Source organism: Phacochoerus africanus, chromosome 1 (assembly GCF_016906955.1).
Source record: "Phacochoerus africanus isolate WHEZ1 chromosome 1, ROS_Pafr_v1, whole genome shotgun sequence".
Taxonomy (NCBI): Eukaryota; Metazoa; Chordata; class Mammalia; order Artiodactyla; family Suidae; genus Phacochoerus; species Phacochoerus africanus.
Window position 1 is genome coordinate 226,226,411 of NC_062544.1, and position 23,778 is coordinate 226,250,188.

General features: G+C 40.1%; 1 protein-coding gene across 13 annotated transcripts in view; it reads left to right on the forward strand.

The window, feature by feature from the left end:
- ZBTB20 (zinc finger and BTB domain containing 20) overlaps positions 1-10,752 on the forward strand; it is a 799,736-nt gene extending 788,984 nt beyond the window's left edge. For all 13 annotated transcript variants that reach the window (XM_047791839.1, XM_047791859.1, XM_047791849.1 and 10 more), the window contains one exon: positions 9,267-10,752. In XM_047791839.1, the coding sequence (XP_047647795.1) occupies positions 9,267-9,688 (422 nt within the window). In that variant the 3' untranslated portion in view covers positions 9,689-10,752. The remainder of the gene's footprint in view (positions 1-9,266) is intronic.
- Positions 10,753-23,778: the final 13,026 nt, after the last annotated feature.

The window sequence follows — 23,778 nt, forward strand, 5'->3', positions numbered from 1 at the left end:
CAGTTTGGAAGGGCCATCCTCTATCGACTTCAGTCTGAGTGAAGGAATCTATAACCTAAGAAAGTTTAGGAACAATTGGTCTAGATTTTCAAAACGCAGGACAGCCTGAACATATGGAAGTAATTCAGGACCTGGATTCACTGCAGTCCACATTTCAAAACAAAGTTCTCTCCAATTTCTTGGGAAAACATCAAAAAGTGGGGCCTCCCAACATTGTAGGAGCCAATGGAAATGATAAAAATCCACAGCAAAGAGTCCAAATGCTGGTCTAAAAAGATTCTAGAAAGTACTGGGGATACTTGGAAGAGTAGAGGTGGATTCTGTATTCTTACCTACAGTCTAACCAAAAAGAATCTTAGCAAGAAAGAGTAGCTTGACAGAGCTAAAAAGAGAGAAACTTAGGTTCTCGGCATCACAGCTACTATGCACGGTAACTGGCTTTGAAGTTTAGAAACTCTAAGTTTTAATGTAAATGATACTTGCTTTCAGAACTTCAGAAAATCATTCTGAGATGTGGATTCCAGATAAAATTCTGTGTAACTCTATGTTAATGATCCACATAGTCATTGAAAGGACATGTTTGTGACAAATAAGTAGTTGACCATATTGCTTTTGGAACTAAGCTCTACCTTAGAAAACCAAGGAAGTGCTAGTTATGGAGCATGTTCCGTAGTGATTAGAACACTGAAACACAGAGTAGGGACAGAAGTGAAAGATGACTGTGCTGGAATTAGATTAGGTTCAGTTTTGGTTCCTCTAATTGTGACCTTAAGCAAATCACTTACTTTCATAACCCTCAATTTCTTTGAGTTTAAAGTAGAAATAATAATTTTCCTGCCTTTTGAGTAGCTGTAAAGGTATTATGCATATGAGAGCTTTTTATGAAAGGTAAAGTACTGTTTCATGTTTTTTTAAAAAATCATCATCATTACTCTAACCCCTTCCTCCTGCTAGATGTTGAATTTCTTTGCTCTATATTCAATCTCTGAGTAATAAACTCTAGACATGTTTCCTTCCTCAGTGGAAATCAAATGCTGAAGCAATGTGATACCCCCTTGGATTTCCCTTGAACTTCCTCTGTAACATGAACATTTTTCTTACATTCCTTAAGGATTTTTTTTTTTTTTTTTTTTTTTTTTTTTGCTTTTTCAGGCTGCACCCACAGCATATGGAGGTTCCCAGGCTAGGGGTCAAATTGGAGCTACAGCTGCTGACCTACACCACAGCCACAGCAACCCAGGATCCCAAGCCATATCTGCAACCTATACCACAGCTCACAGCAACGCCGGATTCTTAACCCACTGAGCAAGGCCAGGGATCAAACCTGCATCCTCATGGATCTTAGTCGTGTTCGTTAACCACTGAGCCACGAAGGAAACTCCAAGGATTTTTTTTTTTTTAAGAAAATCTCTCACCAAACCACTCTATCTACTACCAAACCAACCACAGTAGGACTTCATCTTTTCTGAGGTTCTCAAGTTTGCTGTACTGCAACTTCTTAAGAATTGTGAGGAAGGAGGGAGTTCCTGTCATAGCTCAGCAAGTTATGAACCTGACTAGTATTACAGCTCTGATTTGACCCCTAGCCTGGGTGCCTCCTAGGAACTTCCTTTAGGGTATATGCGGCCCTAAAAAGAAAAAAAAAAAAAAAGGCGGGAGGGGGGTGCTTGTGAGGAAGGAAAACAAGAGTTAAGGACACATTTTAAAACAAGAGAATTAGAGAAAAGGCAAAGATAACACAAACCCATCATGGCCTGGAACAAAGCAGGATGCCTCTGTGCCCTCTCCCAAGAGAAAAACCAAAAGTCAAGGGAATGAGATGGAAGCGAAAGACAGAGGGAGGGTAAGCCTAAGTGTGAATGTGGATGTGGAAGGCAAGCAATAGGGAAAACCCAGAGATAACACTGGGGCAGTGCTTCTCAAGGTGGGATCCCCAGAACAGCAGCATGTAAATTCTTGGACCCATCCCAGACCTAAATCTGGTGATGGAACCCAGAAATTTGCATTTTAACAAGCTGTGATTCACACTATGTTGGGAATTACTTCTCTAGATGGCCTTAATGATTAGGAGGAAGATGGCTTTGGGTTGCTTTTGTTATGTAACATCGTTATCCAAAATTCCACTCATAAGAATCTATTGTTTGGGAGAAATAAACTGGAGTTATGGACAACAGCTTGATTTTTATACTGATAAATTATATTATGGAAGCAAATATTTCTCAAATGCACAGTCTCCATGGCAAATGTACCCCTTCTGGCACTTTACAGTACTGACTTGTATTATCATATGGGTGCTTCCTTCCCATTAGAATGTAAATCTTGTAGGAGCAGAAACAGTTTCATATATAATTGTATATGTGTGATATCTAAAACTATATATATCTTATACTTCAGTATACCCAGCATAATACCTTTCTTACGATAGACAGTCAAGAAATATTTGATCAATGAATGAATTGAATGAATTCTTCTCTAATGATATCTAATTACTTCCAAAAGAAAAAGTGGGCTATTTCCACAGAGTTGTTTATTTATTGTATGGTGTAGCTCCATAGAAATAATGCAAAAATACTTTGCACATTGTATATTAAGTACTTTCTCCAAGGATCTGAATACATTTCAGATACTACATTCTGTTTGTTCTTACCTTGCTCTCTTTAACAAAATTGCACACATAATAACAGGACTGACCAAGATGGCATTCAGGGTATTTGTTTATCATCAGATATAGGGTTGCCAGATCTAGCAAACAAAAATACAGGGTGGCCACTTAAATTTGAATTTTTAGATAAACAACAATTTTTGTAATCTAAGTATGTCCCATTCAATATTTGTGATACACATATACTAAAGAAGTATTCAGTGTTTATCGGAAATTTAAATTTAACTGAGTGCCATGTACTTTATCAGGCAGAGCTATTCAGGTGGAACTTTCTTTTAAGACCCAATCTTAATGCAAGCTATTACATTTAGAATGAGTAAGCAATAAGGTCCTACTGTACAGCCCAGGGAACTATATCCAGTCTCTTAGGATAGAACATGATGGAAGATAGCATGAGAAAAATAATTTGTGTGTGTCCCATTCAATATTTGTGATACACATATATATATATACACACACACAGACATACATGACTGGGTCACTGTGCTATACAGCAGAAATTGGCACAACACTGTAAATCAACTGTACCTGAATAAAAAAATTTAAAAAGAGAAGGAAAAAATAAAAATTCAATAAGTGCTATATAAAAAAGATCCAACCTTAAGACTTTTTGCTTTAAAATCTATAGATGAATACAGGCTACCATATGTAGTTGCTTAACAAATATTTGTTGAATGAGTGAATGAATGTTCAAATATGTGAGCATGCTTTCCAGAAGAACTTAATTCAGGGGACTTATACATAAATGTATTATTTTCTCAGCAAGACTTAAATTTCTTTTTCTTTTTTTCTGCATACAAAGACTATATTGTCTCTGTGTTCCCACTTGTGTTTTCTTCACCAACAAACAGTAGATGTCTGGGTCTCTTCTGAATCATATTATCAACAGCCCATTCAATGGTCACTTATGCCCATTAGTGTCCTCTGCACAGATGATCATTGTGTTTGTTACTTTGAGAAGCTCAGCTATTTCATCCATGAATTTTATATAAATAGATGTAGCAATGAGAGGAACATAACAATGTCATCATAGAGTAATAACAGTGAGATCAAGATTGTAATGTGATAGTCCTCTTACAGAGCTTGGGCTATGAATTGTATCAAGCCAGTGGAGCAATGAACAAGTATAAGGTCTCAAGTAAGAAAGCCTTGGTTTTATCACTTTCTGACTGAATGACTTTAGGTGAATTCTGCAATCAATCAGAACCTCAGTTTTTTGCTGTACAAGATACAGATTTTAATAGCGTTTAGTTTACATGGTTGCTCTGAGAATCAAATAACAATGTACGTGAAAGCACCTGTAATACTTTATTTTTACTTTTTTAATTACTCAATGAATTTAGCACATCTGTAGTTGTATAATGATCATCACAATCCAGTTTCACAGGATTTGCATCCCACAACCCAAGCACATCCTGTAATACTTTAAAATAAAAATATTCAGGCCACTTAGGGACATGTATGTTACATATTATAGCAGCAGGATATATTTTGCAGCATAATCTAGAGAGCAGGAAATTGTTAAGCAGAGAAGAAGGAAATAATGGAGCTCAGGTGGTGTCATACTCTTAGCTATTAGTGTTTGGCTGAGAGACCTTCAGGAGGTTACTCTACCTCTCTAATGGAGAGACCATCTTCTGGGGATGCTAACATCTACCCCTTCATAAAGTTGTAAGAAAAGTCAAATAATGTGGATGGAGGCCCTGAGATCTTTGAAATTCTGCTTGACATCAAAGCTTTTTAGTTGCCACTGAAGCCACAGAAGTCCTGTGAATGCAATGTGTCCCCAGTAAGCAACCTCCCCTAGACAGCTTCACAGTCCAAACTGGCACCCAGACAACACCCCTGGAACTGAAGGGAAAGGCTGGCAGGTGGTCCTGTAGGCCCCCCTCCAACTAAACTTCTCTGGTGGAGAGTAAACTCTGCAGCCAGTGAAGGCTCTATATGACTTGCTGCGAGCACCCTCCCCTTCTTGTCACTGAATCTTTCCCATTTTCTGTTCCAATCTGATTTTCCCAATTCAGGGGACCTGCAATTTCCAGGACCTCTTCTGCTTTCCTTGCCCCTGTCCCTACTCCCCTCTTCCTTCCCCGCTGTTTGCCCTCTCACCAATCACCCAGTCTTGGTTTTTGGACCCCACACCGTACTCACTTGAAGAAGGGGATTGGCTAGAGCAGATGATAGAGAAACCAAGGAGATGTGAGTGCCACATAGGGATGATGTTTCAGAAAAGTATTCTGGTAACAGCGTTCACTGTCCTTCTACAGCCCAGGAGAAGCCTGGTTAGAATAAGGAAGAATTATCAGACTAAATGGGTTCCTGCTGAGCTCCCAATACAGAGATCACTGTTCAGAATTGGGATGATTCACCCCGAACTTTGGGCAGACCCTCTGCATCTACTAACTTAACAGTATCATTCTTCCTTCTTTTTTTCCTCACCTGTCAATCATGGTACAGTAAGGGTCAGTCCAGGTCCACAAGAAGGAGTTGAAAAGTGACATTTTAGAGAGCAGGCATCTAAAATGGGAGAAAAATATATGCATTCACTACTTTTCCACCCATGGAATTATAAAGGACACTACCTTTTCCTCAACTGAAGTCTGGTTTTTCAGCCCTCAGATCTCAGTTGTTGTCCACTAAGAAATCCTCTGTCTGGAGTTCCTGTTGTGGCACAGTGGTTAACGAATCCGACTAGGAACCATGAGGTTGCGGGTTCAATCCCTGCCCTTGCTCAGTGGGTTAACGATCCGGCGTTGCCGTGAGCTGTGGTGTAGGTTGCAGACGTGGCTCGGATCCTGCGTTGCTGTGGCTCTGGCGTAGGCCAGCGGCTACAGCTCCAATTAGACCCCTAGCCTGGGAACCTCCATATGCCGCAGGAGAGGCCCAAGAAAAGGCAAAAAGACAAAAAAAAAATCCTCTGTCTATGCTATTATTTACTGGCATTTTATTCACAGAGCCTCTTCTTTCCATTATCCTATGTGGCTAAGACTAGCCTAGACCCTTAACTCTGAATTGCATAGCTGCAGTATAGTCACTCGCTTTATTGATTATCTGAAACATTTTTTTTTTTTAAATCCTGCTTTGGCTTCCCCATGCCATGCAAGTCATTTTTCAGTTGATTTCATTTATCACCAGTTCTTTCTGCTAAAGGGAACAGTTGGGTTTTTCTCAAAATGATTGCATAGTCTGTGCAAAGTGCTTTATCACTTTAATTTTCAAAATACCTTCATGAGACAGTAAATACAGGTACTTACTGTATTATTTCTCAAGTTACAGATAAGGAAACTGAGGCTTAGAGAGGTGAAGTAACATGCCTGGGTCATTCAGCCAAGGAAATAGAATTCATATCTGACTCCTGCATCTGTATGGCCCCCAAATGGATCATTTTAAAGTGCGGGGCTTATATGAACTTCTCCGTATGTGCCTAATTCTAGTGTCTGCTTTGTACGCTGTGTCCCTTTCTAAGGAATCAGACTTGCCATTCCTGGCCACAAGCTCAGACCTGGAAAGCCATCCACTTAAACTTTTCATTTCTCCACAAGGAGAGAAACAATCAACAGACCACATCCTTTTCATAAGTGTAATGCCGAAGCCCTTTGGGAATCACTATATGCACGAAGATAATGGGAAAGAAAAATATTAGCATTTCTAGTGAGTGACAGCGTTTCAAATCCATACATAAAGAAATGAGTTGTTTACACCTGACTAATCTGGAAGCACACCCTGTTTCCTAAGGCGGTTCCTGGAATGCCCGTGCTTCCCCAGCACAACACCTGAATAATTGTAGCACACTTTCCTTTATGGAGCTCCCAAGTGCTTTGCAAACATTTTTCCTCATTAACTATCACACCATTTTTCTGTGGCAGGATACTCTGTCCTATTTAAAATGTGGGACTGCTGAGGCACTGAGTAATTTTAGCAAGTTGCCCTTAGGTCCTGTGTTGACAAGACCTGGACCATAGTCCTCAGGGGTGTTGGGCTATGGTGGGCAGAAGGCCACTAAATCTGCAAAGGGACATGGCAAGTTCTTGGCCCAACTCCTCTCTCACAGAAGGGGAAACAAACCCAGGGAGATGAAAATGCTTAGAAAGCCAGGGGTTGCACGGATAATTAACAGCCGAACCAATACTAGGTGCATACAAACAACATACATATATAAGGCTCTGGTGGGGAAGATGACAACTGTGAAGAATCAATTTATAGTCAGATTAGAAGAGTGTGAAAGTAAAAAGCCATCACCACTGACCTTGCCTAGAGGAAAAATACACTCTAAAAAGGTGAAAGATTCAAACAGCAGGAGCATTTTTAACACAAAGTTTCAACTTCTAGCAGCCAGAATACCATCTGGAACTTAAGAAGGCACACTTCCCATTAAAGGTGATAGGTGGACATATTTTAAAAGATAGCTGGCTGGCCTATCATAGGCTCTAGAAAGTGTACTGAAAGCACAAGGATGGCAAAGACCAGCTTGAGTTCCAAGCATGTTTACAGTTGATGGAAATGTTCTAACTAAAAATAACATGCATGACTGTCTCTGTTAGGAATCTCTTGTTTCAAAAAAAAAAAAAAAAGCTGTACCTACATAAACACGATGCATAGACTGAACTCTTCATTTAGAAACTAGGCTTCCCTAAATTCCCTCATTCTAGCCTAAAAGTGAAACTCCTCTCTTCTAACCCTGGGATATTATGGCTCATGCTATTTCATCAGTGAGAATGAAGGGAAAGAGACTCGAAGACAGCAGAGGGGAGAGGGAGCTAGGCCAAAACATTTGTGAATAACTAAAGGAAAAAGTTCAAAGATAAATGAAATTGGTTCCAAAATATATAAATTCCTGAACCAAACAGCCACTTCTTAAGATTGTGTGCTTCAAACCGTATCTTTTTATGTTTACAAACACAATGAAAAAGCCTTCTGATGAGATCTGGTTTCAAAAAACAGATCATGAACATAAAGCACCAACCCTCAGCCTGACACACAGTAAGCGTGCAATACGTGGTGATGTTTTTTCATTACCATTATCACCGTGACACATCCAGCCTCTTCTGTTTCATGATGGAAAAAGTGGAACACAGTCCAGGCACATACTGTAAATGGAAGCTGACTCAAATTCAAGAACTAGATGTCCGACCCTAATGCATTATCCAGATGTTGAAACATTACCCCAGTTTCCAACACTTTGGGCTTCAGACTGGGTTGGGGAAGAGTACATGGACAGCTCTCTTCTCTGAGCTGGGTGCCTCCACTGGACAGTCAGCGGTGAGGAGGGAAAGATGGAAACACCTTAAGGTTGTTCATCTCACCCACTAAGAGCAGAGCTGACAACAAACAGCACCAACAGATCAAGTCTCTGTTTATCCAAAGAGATGTTATGGGCCCATGAATATTACTTCTAGAAGAACACTTCATGTTCATTCAGTGACAGTATTTTTAATTACATTACAGTTTTTAGCTAGCTTGATCATTTGATTTCTAAGCCAACAGCAAAACAAAGCAATAAAGTGAAGGGAAGTGGGGGGGTTTCAGCCAAAACACTGAGAGCAAAGGAAGAGAAAACTATTTTTAAAATTCACCCAAGAGTTCACAAAAAGCGTATGGAACCATTTAATGGGGGGGGGGTGAGATAGTCTTATAATAAGAACACCATGCAAGTATTCCCACACCACTCTTGGTGGTCTGCAAAGTGATTTCATATGTATTTTATGTCAACAGCAGCACAGTGAGGTAAGTAGAACTGTATACCTCCAAGGCATTTGGAGATTTGTCAGAGTGGCGGGCGTGTGCTGGGGCCTGGATTTGAATAGGACCATTTGACTCTGAGATCATCGTGTTGTGTACCACCTACTCACCCTGCACACCACACAGGGTCAATCTGCAGCTCACTGCAATCCAGACAGAATAGCCAATTAACTCTCTGAAGTTGCATTTTAAGAAGACTTCTATCTAGAATAGATAAAAATCAAAGGCATAGCTCTTCAGAATGAGTTCTTCCTACGTTGGCCAATATTTTCCAGACCTATAATCAAGGCATGAGTGCAGTGGACTTCCCGTGTGGCTCACAATCAAGGCATGAGCGCATTTACTCCATACTGGAAATGGAGACTGTCCCCAAAGAGCCAAGCTAAGTGACCACTGCCCTTAGTTCCTGAAGATCCTAGAGAGCCCCATGTCACCAAATAACTTTTCCCTCTTTTGTTTCTTATGTTTGCTTGCTACTGTAAATGGCAAACACACAGTTAAATCCTGTAAGGATGGCACTACAAATGATCCCCTTGAAGCAGCTCTCCCTTTTCTCCACAGAATGCCCTTGGAAGACTTTTAGCAGAGACTGTCATGTAGCTTTCAGAGAGAGCCATTTTCTGGCCTGGGGAAATGGAAAATTCCAGACTGGCCTGGCAGCCCCTGAAAGCAAGGTTTCTCCCAACATGAGAGGCCAGGAAGGATGGGAGCTTTCCAATCAGGGGTGATTCCCTTAACAATCCAATTTTTTTTTTTTAATTTGTTTTTGTTCTTGTTTTTTGTTGTCTCGTTTTCCTGTCTCTCATCCTCCCTCCCTCGCTCTGTCTCGCTCTGTCCTGTTTGCTCTCTCTTCCCACGTGAACAGGTGAGAAGCCCCACCAATGCAGCATCTGCTGGCGCTCCTTCTCCTTAAAGGATTACCTTATCAAGCACATGGTGACACACACAGGGGTGAGGGCGTACCAGTGCAGTATCTGCAACAAGCGCTTCACCCAGAAGAGCTCTCTCAACGTGCACATGCGCCTCCACCGGGGCGAGAAGTCCTACGAGTGCTACATCTGCAAAAAGAAGTTCTCCCACAAGACCCTCCTGGAGCGACACGTGGCCCTGCACAGTGCCAGCAACGGGACCCCTCCCGCGGGCACACCCCCAGGGGCCCGCGCTGGCCCCCCAGGGGTGGTGGCCTGCACGGAGGGGACCACTTACGTCTGCTCCGTCTGTCCAGCAAAGTTTGACCAAATCGAGCAGTTCAACGACCACATGAGGATGCATGTGTCTGACGGATAAGTAGTATCTTTCTCTCTTTCTTATGAACAAAACAACAAAAAAGAAAACAAACAAAAAAAGCTATGGCACTAGAATTTAAGAAATGTTTTGGTTTCGTTTTTACTTTCTGTTTTTGTTTTTGTTTCGTTTCATTTTGTACTACATGAAGAACTGTTTTTTGCCTGCTGGTACATTACATTTCCGGAGGCTCGGGGGAACACGGGTTCTCCCAGCCTCCCTCGGATGGTGGCCTTAAGGCCTGGTAGTGCTTCAGGAGGTCCACTGGTTGGATCTCTAGCTACTGGCCTCTAAATACAACCCTTCTTTACAAAAAAATCTTTAAAAAAAAAAAAAAAAAGTAAAAAAAATTTTTTTTTCACTTGTGAAGAGCACTACAAAAATATATAACAAAATCTAAAAGGCCTACTGTCTTTAAGTACACCGCTTGCAGTGTTTCAGTGGACATTTTCACAATTCTGGCCGCTTGGACTTCACAGTAACCAGTTAAAACTGTGGAATATCACTTTCTGGTTGAAAACCCAGAGGAAAAGGCCCTGCTGTTTTCCACCTACCACATTGTCTGATTTCCTAAAAGGGCTGTGGGGGTGGGGAGGGGCGTGGGTTTGGTGATGTGGGAAAGGCAAATGGCAGGCTTCTCCCCAAAATGTCGCTCGGTCCACTCACCCTGGCCCACCCCCTCCCTATCCCCCCTTTCAGCAGAAGCCAGGAAGACTTGGACAAGCATCAAGCAACAGTGGCTATCGTATTTATTCAGTGTCTTCGCTGAGCCTCAGCCTCAGCACAATCAAGAGGGACTTTCATGAAAGGCAGGAATGCAGATGAAACAAAGATATCAGAGGTTTGCACCTACGTTTCTAGGTACAAGAGAAGGATTATTTCCAACAATCTTTGCAAAAACAAAAAAACAAAAAAAAAGGTGTCAGGATATATTCTTGTGGAAGAGAAAAAGAAAGAGAAATGGAGGGTGGGGGGGATAATAAAAAGTTCTTGAGGCTTTTTTAATTCAAAATTTTATAGAGGGGCAAAAGTGACGTTTACCAGATAGAATGCTGATTTTTTTAATATATTTACAACAGTATTTGTGTAAAAAAAAAACAAAAAAAGTGAGATTGTTAAAAGTAATTTTTTTCATTTTGGTTTTGCATACACTGCCACCAATCCCTTCTCTTTTATTTTATTTCACACACATATATATATTTTTTGGTAAGTCAAGACTGTTAAGGTTAGCGTTACTGCTTCCAGATAGAAAGAGTAAAAGGCAATTAAAGTTATATTTGAAAGAGAGGAAGGATATTTTCTTCATATTTTTTTAAATTTTTCTTAATTTTTATTATTTTAAGTATTGCCTGGGTTGATGAGGGCCTCTGGCCAGCCCATCCCTGCTGTAATTTGAACTGCTGCTTTGTATTTTGATACGTAGTTCTTTGACTTTTAGCAAGCTTAAGTTGCTCCACTGAATATTTTTTTTTTCAACTGATTCATCTAGAATTCTGTTCTTTTTCATGGGAGGGACTTTATCTTTCAGAAACAGATTTCTTGCTTCTCTGAAAGTTCATTGAGATCTTACGATTCTAGAATTTCTATTGACTTTACTTTTTTTCTTTATGAAACACTAGTCGTCTAGAGGTCTTGACAAATGGGCTCTTTCCTTTTGTGGTCAGCCAGGAGGAGGAGTTCACAGAACTCTGCTGTCCCTCCTCACCCTTCACAGCTACAGAGAGCAGCGTTATCAGAAGCCTGGCGCAGATCAGGCGGCCTCGATGCCAAAACTTCTTCGATCCTTTCAAAAATGATCTTCTATTTCCATCATGATTGAGAGGGCTAAGTAAGATGATTGCTCTTTAGATGGTTTATTAACCCTTGCTTTGGGGTAAGGTTTGAAAGAAACTAACAAAAACCTCCCAGATGCCAACATCCATCATTCAAAAGGACACCAATTCATTGCATTATCTTCAATGCCACTCTCTCTTCCTCGTTGGGATTTCTCTCCTCGGTCCTGATCAAGGTATTGGAATAGAGATTCTTCCGTGATAGACAGTGTCCTAAAGGGATTGCAACTCAAATGTAGGAATTCTTTAAACCTAACAAAAACACCAAAGGTGATTTCATTGCGGGACATATTTTAATGCCTTTAGAGGGAAAAGTAAATCTTTAAACAAAGCGGAAACACTAAACTACAGTTTTTTTAAAAAAAGAAAAGAGAGTGTTTTAGCTTCAGAAATTACATTTTAATTTAATTTTCCTATCAGCAACTTACTTACAGAAACTGTGCAACAAATGAGAAATCTTCCAAGGGAGGCAACTCTATGATAACTAAATTAGTTTTACTCATGCTTTTTAAAATTGGTAAACTTGTGTCTTTTCCACAAGTTTTTGGTGATGATTAGTAGGGTTAGTGTGGCTGGAGTATATGTGAGTTTGATTTGGTCCTGTGGTCCTTAATTCAGTAAATATTTTGCTAGAAGTTTTCATGTGGATTTGGATGATTGACTGACCTTTAAGTATCACCCATAATGATTTCTAAGGAGTCCTGCCAGGAATTATGTGTCCAAAGTTGACCTGTTTTAAAAATTAGTGGGAAACAGCTTCAGCAGTAAGAAAAGGGCCATTTTCTCTTGCTAATTTTGCTTTTCGTAATAGTCATCTTTAGTAAGCCTCCAGTATTTCCACTTATTACCAACAGAGGGAGCATTAGTTAATTAACCATGTCATAGAATTTTGGTATTTTGATAAGCACGTCGTTCAACTCATGGTATAAAAAAGGAAAAAACTGACATTAAGAAAAATATCTTTTTAATCTAGAGGAAAAAGATATGAAATCACTTAGCATATGTTACACATGAAAGAAGGCCAAAAGTCACTTTAAAATATTTTGAATTATTTGAGAGTAGCTGGTTTAAAATAGTATCCTTATTCAAACCTTAGAAAAGTAGACATATACTATAGGACCTCCAGAAACTTGATCTTGGGTACCATTATGGGCCACGTTTAGCTATCTGCTTCTCAAATCTGAGGGAGACCCATTTGCCTTAATGTTGATTTGCCACGTAAAAATCTAAGTAATTGGGTTAAAACCTACCTTTTGTTATAGAGCACATAGGGGGAAAAATACCAGTTGGGTTTAATCCTTGCATTCTTCCTTTTCCTCAAATGAAGTATCTCTCTTTATAAAAATGTTGGCGGACTCCCAGAGAATTCCTGGTGAAGTGATGTAATCATTATAACAGCATGGACCATCCAGGTTGGCATAGCAGTAGACTTTTTCTTACTGTGTATCTATTCCTCATGAACATCTCATGGTCCAAAATAGTTGACAGATTGTTCTTTGGGAGAGGAAGAAGCTAGATCGGAATGGAAGATCTAATCTAGGGAGCAGTGAACTTTCTGCGGGGCGCTTACTCCATGCTCTGGCCTTTGAAAGGGCTGCTTTCCAACTGACCTACATTTTAAGTCTGTACCTATTTCAAAAGGATAGAGAAGCTTTTAGTTTGTCAATCGTTACTTTTAAATTAAATAATCACCAATATCTTAAGAATGGGGAAATATTTTACTTCAAGAATAGAAATGAGCATGGATTCTTTTATTTTTTAGTTTCAAATCCAACAATCTTCTTACATTTAGAACTTTATGCTAGGATGCTATGAGTGCTAAAAAAAAAAAAAATTCAGTACCCAGGAAAAAGGAAAATAGATGAAATTGAAGCAAATGTTCCAGATTTAAGATTTCTTAGGATGAATACTGAGAACAAGAGCTGGTATGAAAAAGTACATTATTTTTAGCAATTTATGATATAAACTGGATTAGCTGAACAAAGGATAGGATAAAAGCCAAAGAGGAAGGTTTATCTCAAGACATTTAGATAAAGTCTACGAAAAATAAAATTTCCTAGCACTAAAAACATAGGTAGCATCTCAGCAGAGCAGGCAATTTTTCCCCATTAATATAATAAATGCCAATATTTGTAACCTCCAAAGCCCCAAATGTGTAAAATAGAGCCCCAAAAAGGAGGGAATATGGACATATGGATCTGATACAAATCTAAACATGGAAAAAGACTGAGAAACAAGCCAGGCCAAAAAAAAAAAAAAATCTGAACTAAAAGTTTCTATATCAAAACATTTCTTACTATACAGTTTGGTAAACTTTAGCTCTTAATAGCAGCATTTATAGACTTTTCCTTCCCCAAATTCCTAATGCTCCACATCTGTTTGTGCCATGAGTAAGTACGGTAGATAATTTCCTGCTCTTGTTCCAGCCGAAGCCCATTCCTTCTTCCTAGGCCTCTCGGAGGTCATAGTAGCTCCTGGCCTTAGAAAGAAAGGCTTGGATTTGCTTTGTTTATAAGGCACAGGGATTTTATTTTATATCAGCTCAACATTCTATAAGGACCAAGAAAACTTCTTTCAACCCACGGACAGTTAGAATTTGTGCATTGTGGTAGGAAAAGAGCAAGTTTCCCTTGGGTGTGTTTGTTCCACCTAAGTGCTAATGATGCCTTTGCCTACCTGTACTCCATCTGAATTACACACTGACAGTGTGGGCCCAGCCCACGCCCTGAATGAGTGGTTTCCCTCAGCACAGAAGTTGAAAGTGATATGTACTTCTAAAATCCCTCAGAGCCCCAAGGAAACATAATAAGAGTTCCTGTCGTGTCCTTGGTGTGGCTGCTCCAGAACGCTCCCAATGCATGGCCCTTAGGAAAGGGGGCAATGAGGTGGATCTGGCCAGGATTCCCAGGAGTCATACCCATTCTAGAGCCTTCCTCGGTTGTTCTAGAAGATGTTATTTAATCACTTGGGGCCGGGAGCAGAGACGTGATGTGTGATCCTGCAGCAAAGGTATCAGCTAACTACATGGGATCTGCATCTGCTGTAGCCAGAGTGTTGCTGGGGCAAAAAGAGGGTGCAAGGGAGGAGCAGGCCCAACCTGAGATGCCCTTGGGGTTTAGGAGAAGGGAGGGTGCCCTTTCAGTTGTGACCTGACTCTTAAAAGAAATCTTCTGAAAGAATTCTTGAATGTAGTCTTGAGTTGAAGTCCAGGGTCCTGGGAGCCCTGGGGAAGAGAACAGAAGGATTGCAAAATGCATTCAGCACCCAATAATGTGAAGCCAGAAAACATCCAATCACAGCACTAGGAGGTTTGGCAAGAGGTATTTAGAGAACTCTCTGGGCTTTTCCATGGGTAGGGTCGACAGACTTTCTTTTGAGTGATTTCTGGCTCTGAGAACCCTCTTTACTCACTATAAAAGAACTTTATTTAAATGGCCAATTTTGTCCCCCAGAAAAAGAAATTTTAGAAAGAGAAAAATGGGACACTAAAGGCAGAACCATGTGACTTGGTGTCAAACAAAAGGAAAGGGGTGCATCAGAATTTCAATAGGCTCCCTAATTTCACAGAAAAGCAAGGCAACCCAGTGCCTCTCGGTCTGGAGCATGTAAAGAGTGCTTGAGCTGACCTGCCATCAGGCTCCCCCTGCGCCAGAGGCAACTTCATGGGGGGAGCAGCGGCAGCTGCTTTCTCTTCTGTGTTTTCATGAAGAAAGGGCCTGTTCTCCTAGGTTTCCAGGAAGTAGATGACCCAGGGCAAACTTTCCAAAGCAGTCTCTACCCTGTGCTCAGACCACGTATGGCAACAGAAAAGGGGCACCTCGGAGGCGCTCTTGCCCTAGAGAGAGGATATTTTCATATTCCCAAGAGCTGTTTGTGTAGTTTGCATTTCAGATACTGCTTAAAACTCCCCAAGAAGGAAAGCTGTGATGACTCAGTGTTCCTGTAAGCACAAAGCCTGGAAATTACAAACCCAAAGCATCATTTCTGGCACTAGGTACTAAGACGATTAGCCTGACCAGAACACCCCAAAGATTTTTCTAAGTCTCTGAATATTTTTTTTCTTCTGGAACACCGAATCCATAGCGGTCAGCAGTACCCATTAACAGATCCCAGAAGATGGTGTGACACACTAGTGTCCGTTTCAATTCTTTCTAGAGTAAAGAGGTAGAAGACGAGGGCTACACAGGTTTCTTTTCAGGCCTGTGTGTTTCACTGAACACACAGGGGTGAAAATGATGCCCTGAGTTGAAACAAGAAACATCACTTTTTCACACCGCTGGCCGAAATGCCTAGGTTCCAATGGTTCTTCAGGCCCAGCCTATTGCTCCAAAAACCGAATACTTTCAGACTAAATCTAATCTGAAGTGACCTCAGTTAAAGTATTTTGGCAGGAAGCCACTTATAGTAAAGAATTACTGCCTTAAATCAGAAAGCCCAGGGAAGAGAATAGAAGATAGAGAAACTGTAAGAGTGTGAAGACATGGCCATTTCTTGCTTCTTAATGGTTATATTATCAAAAAAAATGAGCCCCACTCGTGACTGAAAATGATGGAAACAGTGACTTTGGGGGGAGGCACCAAACTTGTCCAGAACTGGCTACACTCAGGAAGTGGCTGCTATTTCCTGTCCTATCTCAGTGACATAGGTCTGGGCTGGATAGAAAACAGACATCCTATTAGCTAAATAGTGAGTTGCATAAGACAGGATCACAGGTGCCTAAGATGCCAGTTTTAATCATGTGCTTAACAGGGAGAACAATCTCAGCAAAAAGCTTTCTTTTCCTGTACAGTGTATATCTCTAAACTTTTTTTTTTCTCAGTTTCAGTGAGCATCTGGTTTATCTGGTGGTTCTTTGTTGAAATGCAAACTCACAACTTTCGAGTCTTCAGTGAAGGAGCACAGTCTGCAGATTGGAGGGAAATTTTTGCCACAGTTCCGGGAGTCCTGGCTTTTGAGATGCCTAATTAGGGTATAAAAAGTCCCTAACTAGCCCTCTTGCCAGCTCAGAGGTTTCCTTGATTCAAAATGCTTCAATGAGATTCTGATACACCCAAGACAGAAAAAAAAAAATTAACCCCCTAGGAGACATCTGTTTCTACTACTTTTGCAACAGAAGTTTGCTATTGCCCAGCAAAATCATTGCAATTTATATGTAGATTCTAATAATGAAAGGGACTTAACCCATCTAGTATGTCACAGCTGCTGTCCAAAATGTCTGTAAATGAGTACATATTATGCATGTACACACGCAGTGTGGGGTGCTCTCACCACCACACTATTCCACATGCATAGTCCCCAGCAACAAGATAGAGTCTGGAATTTCTAGTTAGTCAAAGATCTCGCATATCTCATTTATCTGCTTCTGCCTTAGTTGGGTGCACAAGTGCCGCCCACTATCTGTGATGAGGCTCTAGGGCATTCTGAAGGAGCCCAAGCATCGGTAATATCTATGTACCCCTTTCATGAGAAACTTGAACTTGCTTGTGTGGAGTAGAGTGCACTTAACAAACTGCCCTTCTATTGGATTTACTGACGTGTGTGTGCATGTGTATTTGCTTGTGTACTTGTTGTAGTCTGAGAGTACGTGTGCATCTCAAACAACGCACACACCAGCATAGGTCCTGGTGCATAGATACATTTGCCTCTTCCCACCATCATGCTCAAGACTCATGGCTCCCTTCCCAGGAAGTAGTCACCTGCCCACTCTGTTGCTTTTTGTAGCATTTCAGAGTTGGGAGAAACAGAGGCAGCTTGTTGGATCCACAGCAAACCCACAGTGACAGGCTGTTTGCCTCCAGAAGAAGGTAGAACAGACACACTCAACTGGCAAGTAGACAAGAGGGAACAGCCATCTGGGGTACCCCTGGCCCCTTTGCGGGGGGTGCAGGAGGGGCACCGATGCTAGTCAGGCAAGGCCCATACAGACTTCAGTTTGAGCCATTCCATGGCTTAAAGGCCTCCATTCCTTTCCTCTATGCAACCCAGTGTGTGCACAAAAACACCCACCCACTTGTAAGTTTTACTCCCAAACTAAAGCTTCCTGATCCTGCTGGCATCTGTAGGGAACCATCGTCATTCACAAACTGTGTCTCCTGAAACCAGTGTGGCCTTTGCTGAAGTCTTTCCAGGAGTGGGTTGTTTACTATGTCTAGCAAACCAATAGACTCTCGGAAGAATATTTCGTGGTCATCTCTAAGAATTGATGGCTCTTGCCCATCTCAAACATTAAAGTGGAAGCATGCTCTAGTGTACTATTCTGAACAAACAGACCTGGCTGTCATAGCTGACTTCAAAGGGTGGCCTGGAAATAGTCGGATTCAGTTTTCTCACTCCCACGCCCTTCTTTAGCTGGTTTATTATTTTTTGTGATATGTGGATTATTTCTGCTAACTTACAGAATTCAGAGGACATTTTCTTTCCTCTTCTATTTTGGTGACTTTCCCCCTCCCCAATTAAGTAAAGCTACTTACAGTTGCAATCTTTTCGTTGTTGGGGTTTTTTGTTTTGTTTTGTTTTTTGTTTTTTGGGTTTTTTTTTTTTACTGTATATTGTCTTTCTATATCCAAAAGAAGTCTGTGACTGTAACCATAGGTATTTCTTTTTACTGGAAAAAATTGAATTTTTTTTTTTAATTAACAGTACTAGTGACTTTGTGGAAGAATATGAGTTACTATTTAGGTATGCTTACTTAAGTACAGTACACTACATTGCAGTATTTCTGAAAGCTAGAACATACACATTATATATAACAACTCTATATTGAAATATATATTACATTATATTCATTTAACTTTTGAATCTGCCTATGATCATGAGTTGATTGAAATATTATTTCTTTGCATTTATCACCCATCACCAACCTGCTGCAGTTAATCTGGTGCATTTAATAATAATCATTACTGCTCTAGTTTGCTTTTTATATTATCAGCTTCAGTATTGTCTTTACAGGATTTTAGAATTTTTTTAAGCTCGGACTTAGCAAATGTAGGAAAGTGAAAACTTTTTTAAGAAAACATTTTTGTGTGTGTGGCCGACACAAAGAGGTTCATAGTCAACGTGATCTTGTTTAGCTGACCCTCTCAATATCTCAAGAACAAAAGAAGCGCATATGAATGTATCTGTGATTTTCCCCTCTAGGACTGTCACTGTCTATATTTGCTTTTAAAAATATGACCAAGGGGCCGCTTAACCTCCATATGATCTGACCAACAATCACAGGCTGCATTTCAAAGGGCTGCTCATCTGAGAAGCAGAAGGCAGTTAAATCCCTAGTTGTCCCAAAAGTATTTTCAAACATTGATTTTTAATACTGGTTCTTCACTGACTACTTTCTGTTTTCAGTCTGCTTACAATTAGTCATCAATGCTTCCCTGGAGGTAACTCAGCAATATAATATTTTCCTGAGAGATTTTTTTTTATTTGATGAAATCAGAATTTGAGGAACTTTTTCATGACAGAGGCTGATAGAACTAGAACTCAGAAATGTATAGTTCATTTTTTTAGTCTGCAGAGTTCATAAAATGGTGGTTCTTGGGTATCTGGCCCTCAATATCTCTGTTTATCTGTTAAGGTGGAGATTTGGTGCCTTTCTTCTTTAACCAGACCATCGTGAGAACATCTGAAATCAGGCATCCTGTCTTCTTCACAAGAAATATTTTCACATAACATCTTTAAAGCTTCTTCAGCTTCCCTTGGCTATTCAATCCAGTGCTTGGAAAACTCCACTGATGGATAAACTATACCTCCCTCCTGGGTTCCTAAGACCAGGCTTATTCTCTCAGGTCTGCATTCAGGACAAAATGAAAACAGCTGTTCATAATACTCAGCATGAGAGCCCTTTCCACACTGAACCACGATGAAGGCTTCTCAGTGTGAATAACATTAATTCCCTCCTTTCATCTTTTCCAGGAGAGTTTTCTTTTCCAGCCCCTCCCCTTCCCCCTTCTCCAGCTCCCTTCCACATTCTCTACTTGTGAAACCCAGGACTCATTAAGGGACTACCAACTCTAGTCTGCTTCAAAGGAGCTAGTATTGAGTCTAAAAGCATCAATCTGTTTCTCCAAAGTTTGCAATGAAATCTAGTTCTGCTAGACAAACATAATTGTAAGTTGAGGATTAGGGAAGCTGTTTTTTGTTTTTTGTTTTTTGTTTTTTTTTTTCCCAGTGATTACTTCATCTCCAAATTGTATCTACTTCACTGTTTTCCTCTTTCCTTTTCCTTCTCTTCATTTCTTGTTTCTCTTTAAGACTTTAAATTACCACTTCCTCTCCCCACTGCCCTGAGAACTCTAATAATTATGACCCTCGGGGCTCATTTCCTTTCCTTCTTTCTACCCCATTCTGAATGTCCTCCTTTGAGCTTTACGTGGCGAGAGAGTGTTGACGTGAGTGAGCTCCTCACCAGGAGACCCGTAGGCAGACTGGGGGCTGTCTTCACAGTACCTGCAAGTTTTAAAGTTATCAATGTTCTTTTGTGAGTGGGAGGACCTGAGTCACAGTTGTAAATGTCAGCTGTACTAGCTGAGGGTCATTAATTCCTTTCAACCTTCACATTTGGCCAAAGATAAAGAGAAAAATATTTTCTGGTTTCTCTCTCTTTTTTTCAATACCACAGTGTTCAAATTCTGGATATGAGTAGTCAATTACTGAGGGAGAAAAAAAAAATTATCACTGCTGACTCTTTCAGCTACTGCTAATATTTAGCCAGATGACATATTTACTGGCTACTAGACACAGAAGTCTAATGAAAGGTGTGATATTTCAGAATAATTTTGATAACTGCCCGAGCCTTAGTGAGCTCTTCTAAAACAAGTAAAGCCACTTCTTCTCAAACGTATCGTATGGGATGACTAAGAAGAAATTTCTTTTTTCATTTATTATCTTTTTGAAAAACAAATGATTGGCTTATAACTCGAAGTAGGAATTTACTAAGGGATGAAAAGATCCATAGTTTCTAAAGTGTCTATTTTGCAACCAGATTTTTTTTAAACCTGAACTTAATATGTGCTTAAATAAAATAATAACAAGGCTGAACAGATACTTGATGGGCCATGTAATACACTCCCCAGTACCTAAGCATTCACCATGTAATTCGGTCATCATGCTAGATGCCATTTCAATGACTTAACAACTGTCAGGTTGCCAGAACATCGCCCAAAGACTGGTACAGCTTTGGGTCTGTCCCTTTACAGGATGTTTATGACTTGATCTTAACAACTCTGCAGGGGTCTTTCCTGACTCCCAGTCCAGCACTCTTATAGTGACACCGCGTTATTGCTCAGCTTCTGTGGCATTTAGAGCACTACCTGGTTTTGAGCACACAAGGGCATGCTTTCATTTCTTACTTTATCCACTGACAGACAGAAGCAACATTAATATCAGAAATGTATTCTTAATTAGACTTGAGGCATGAGCCAGATTTTATCTTAGTCAAGCCAGTTTTTCACATCATCTCACACTGCAGAGAGCAATGAGATAAAGACGTTCAGGAGTTTCCTGGTGGCTCTCTGGGTTAAGGATCTGGCATTGTCCCTGCTATGGCTCTGGTGCAGGTTTGATCCCTGGCCCCAGAACTTTGCATGCTGAGGGCATAGCCAAAAAATATATAGAAAAGCACTCAAGTCAACACATTTTTTAAAAATAAATAAAGAGGTTCAAAAGCCTTTCCAAGTTTCTATTCTCATAGGAAATCAGAACTTCTTAAAGCCAGTATTTATGTTGCCTAGGTCTATGATCTTCATTTCACACATTCTTCCCATTATTTCTATCTCCTTGCTGTCCTTTGTCTGTTCTGATTTCCTCTATCTTTTTTTTAAAGTACTCTTCATCTGAAGTACTCCTCTCCTCAGCCTTTGGCTTCTCAAAGAATAAAAGACTCTCTTTTAAATCCTAAGTAGCATCATGTAAAGTATAATGTGGAGGAGGAAAGGATCCAGTTCTGATAGGTCCCGTGTGGTCCAGTTTACCACAAGGATTCCTCCAGAATGCCTTCTTGACATTGTTCATTCTAGTTCCCCAAGAAGGGCTCTAACCCTGAGACCTGGGATTTCTCACTACAACCTCTGCATTAGTCTAGATTAATGTCTAAAGCCTGTTTAATATTCTGGATACTCCAGGATGTGAATTTCTTATTGCTTATGAGCCTCCTGCTTTTCTAAGCTGACACCTGTCAGGAGCACCAGTAGCCCTCACAGTAACTAATGCAGCAGAATAATGGTCAGAAACATTATAGTATGTATTGGGGAGGATAAGAAGAGATTTGTTTCTTTTCCTCCATTCAGAGCTTGCTTTCTCCCCCATCCCACCCAACCCCTGCCACCACAATGCATTTCAGAAATTCTGCATCTCATTTTACAGATATGTAGTTTTAGGATTTGCAAATATAGCTTAGGAAATGTTCCGAGATTGAGGCTGGTAGCAAACCAGTTTATTTTCTGCACTGGACTTTAGGACAAGTGTGCACAGATACAATTCCTTCAAAGAAAGTGAAACTAACATAGTAAAGCAAAGGGATAATACTTTTACACATTAAAACAGTTGTTTGCTATCTGTAAACCTTGATATAAGCATAATTACTACTTTTTAGAAACCTAAAACTGGAGGAATGTGTATTTTAGTAAAGTTTGTTTGTTGATTTGTTTGTATCTCTTTCTTCTCAAGACAGTAAAAAAATTTAATTCTTTCATTTGATACTGTCCAAGGCCATAGGCATCAGTCAAATTTCCAACCTTTACCATACTCCTTTCTCTCTTAGAATGAAAAGCCTTCTATTCTATCATTAAGGAGCCTTTCTCCGTGAAAATCTTTATCTTCCTTTTCAAGTAGCATGTGAGAGCTTTGAGGAGAGAGATTTGCTCTGCACTTTGAGGGTAGGATAGTTAAAATAAAAGCTATTCCTTGAAAAAGAAACCTGTGTACCTAAACTAATAGGTCCGAAGCCTAACAATGGGAATTGATTGCAGATAAAGGTCATGCCTTTCACACTACAAATCCTTATTGCCTTCTCAAATTTTTTGAAATAAGGCTAAAGTAGTGAAAATCCTCCTTGGATGCTTCTTATGAATATAGTACAGAATCACCAGAAAAGAAAAAGAAAGGATATTACTAAAATGCCAAAACCAGTTGATCTATAGATTTCTATAATTGTTAAGATTTCTGTTGTGTTTATTTTAAAGCAATGTATGTTCATGAAGAGTGTTAAAAAGAGAAACATCCACTTCTCCGTTGCCTCTCATCTCCCCCACTGGGCACTGGAGGTGATACTCACAGAGAGAGATTGGCACTGCATGGCCAGTCTTTCACCCTAGCACCACAAAAGAAGGAAAAACCAAATCAGAAACTTTAAAAAACAAAAAAAGAGGAAATTGTAGTGCTTCATTTGAAAGCATACTTTTTTCAACTCAATGTAATTTACAGATAGCCTGACAACCTTTTTATAACCTGTCTTTTGTGCTATAATTTGCATTCTTAGCTGAGTCTTTAAAATAATTGCAATTTCAATTAAAGAAACAGAGGAAAGGTAAAGGGGTTGGGGGGGGGGACAAGACAGTGTGATGGGACTAAATTTGCTATAGTTCTGGATTCCTAAAGCCAGTTCTCAGGGTTCACAGGGGAAGTCACTTACCCTTAGCCATTCTTGCCCATTCTTGCTATTATAGGCCTAGGAATTAGTAAGGTGACTCACTTTTTGGTGACTTAAGACTTTTCTTAATATAGTCAAACCCATACAGAGAAATCACAGAAACCCTTGATTGCTCCTATTCCTCATCCTCTCTCAGAAGCATATGCAGAGAGATAACTGACAATAAAACAATGGTTCAAATTTGATACAAGATTTAGACATAGTCTAAAGTGCTTAGTATAGGTTTACTGCCAGAGGGTTCTTTGTAAAATAAGGCGAGTTACTCTGCTTTCCTTGGGCCAGACTTTGAGCTGGAACCATCTGTATGTAGATTTGTAGGAGAAAATTCACAGAAGCATTGTCAGCAAACTTCTTCTTCATTCCCATCAATTAAGTTTTCCTGAGGGGCCTATTGAGGTATAAATTAAGGGTAACTTTCATATAGCTAATTAAAATTGTTTTTTGCACTATTGTTGAAAGAAGTGTGGTTTTCCCAATAAATGAAAGCTGACTCTCCTAGTAATCCTCATAGTTCCAAACAAAGGCAAGGAGTTGACGGAATCAAGACACTCCCTGGTAACTTGGTGTTTCAAAATAATTTGAGTGCGCTGACCCCACTCTGCCAGATGTTTCTAGAATCT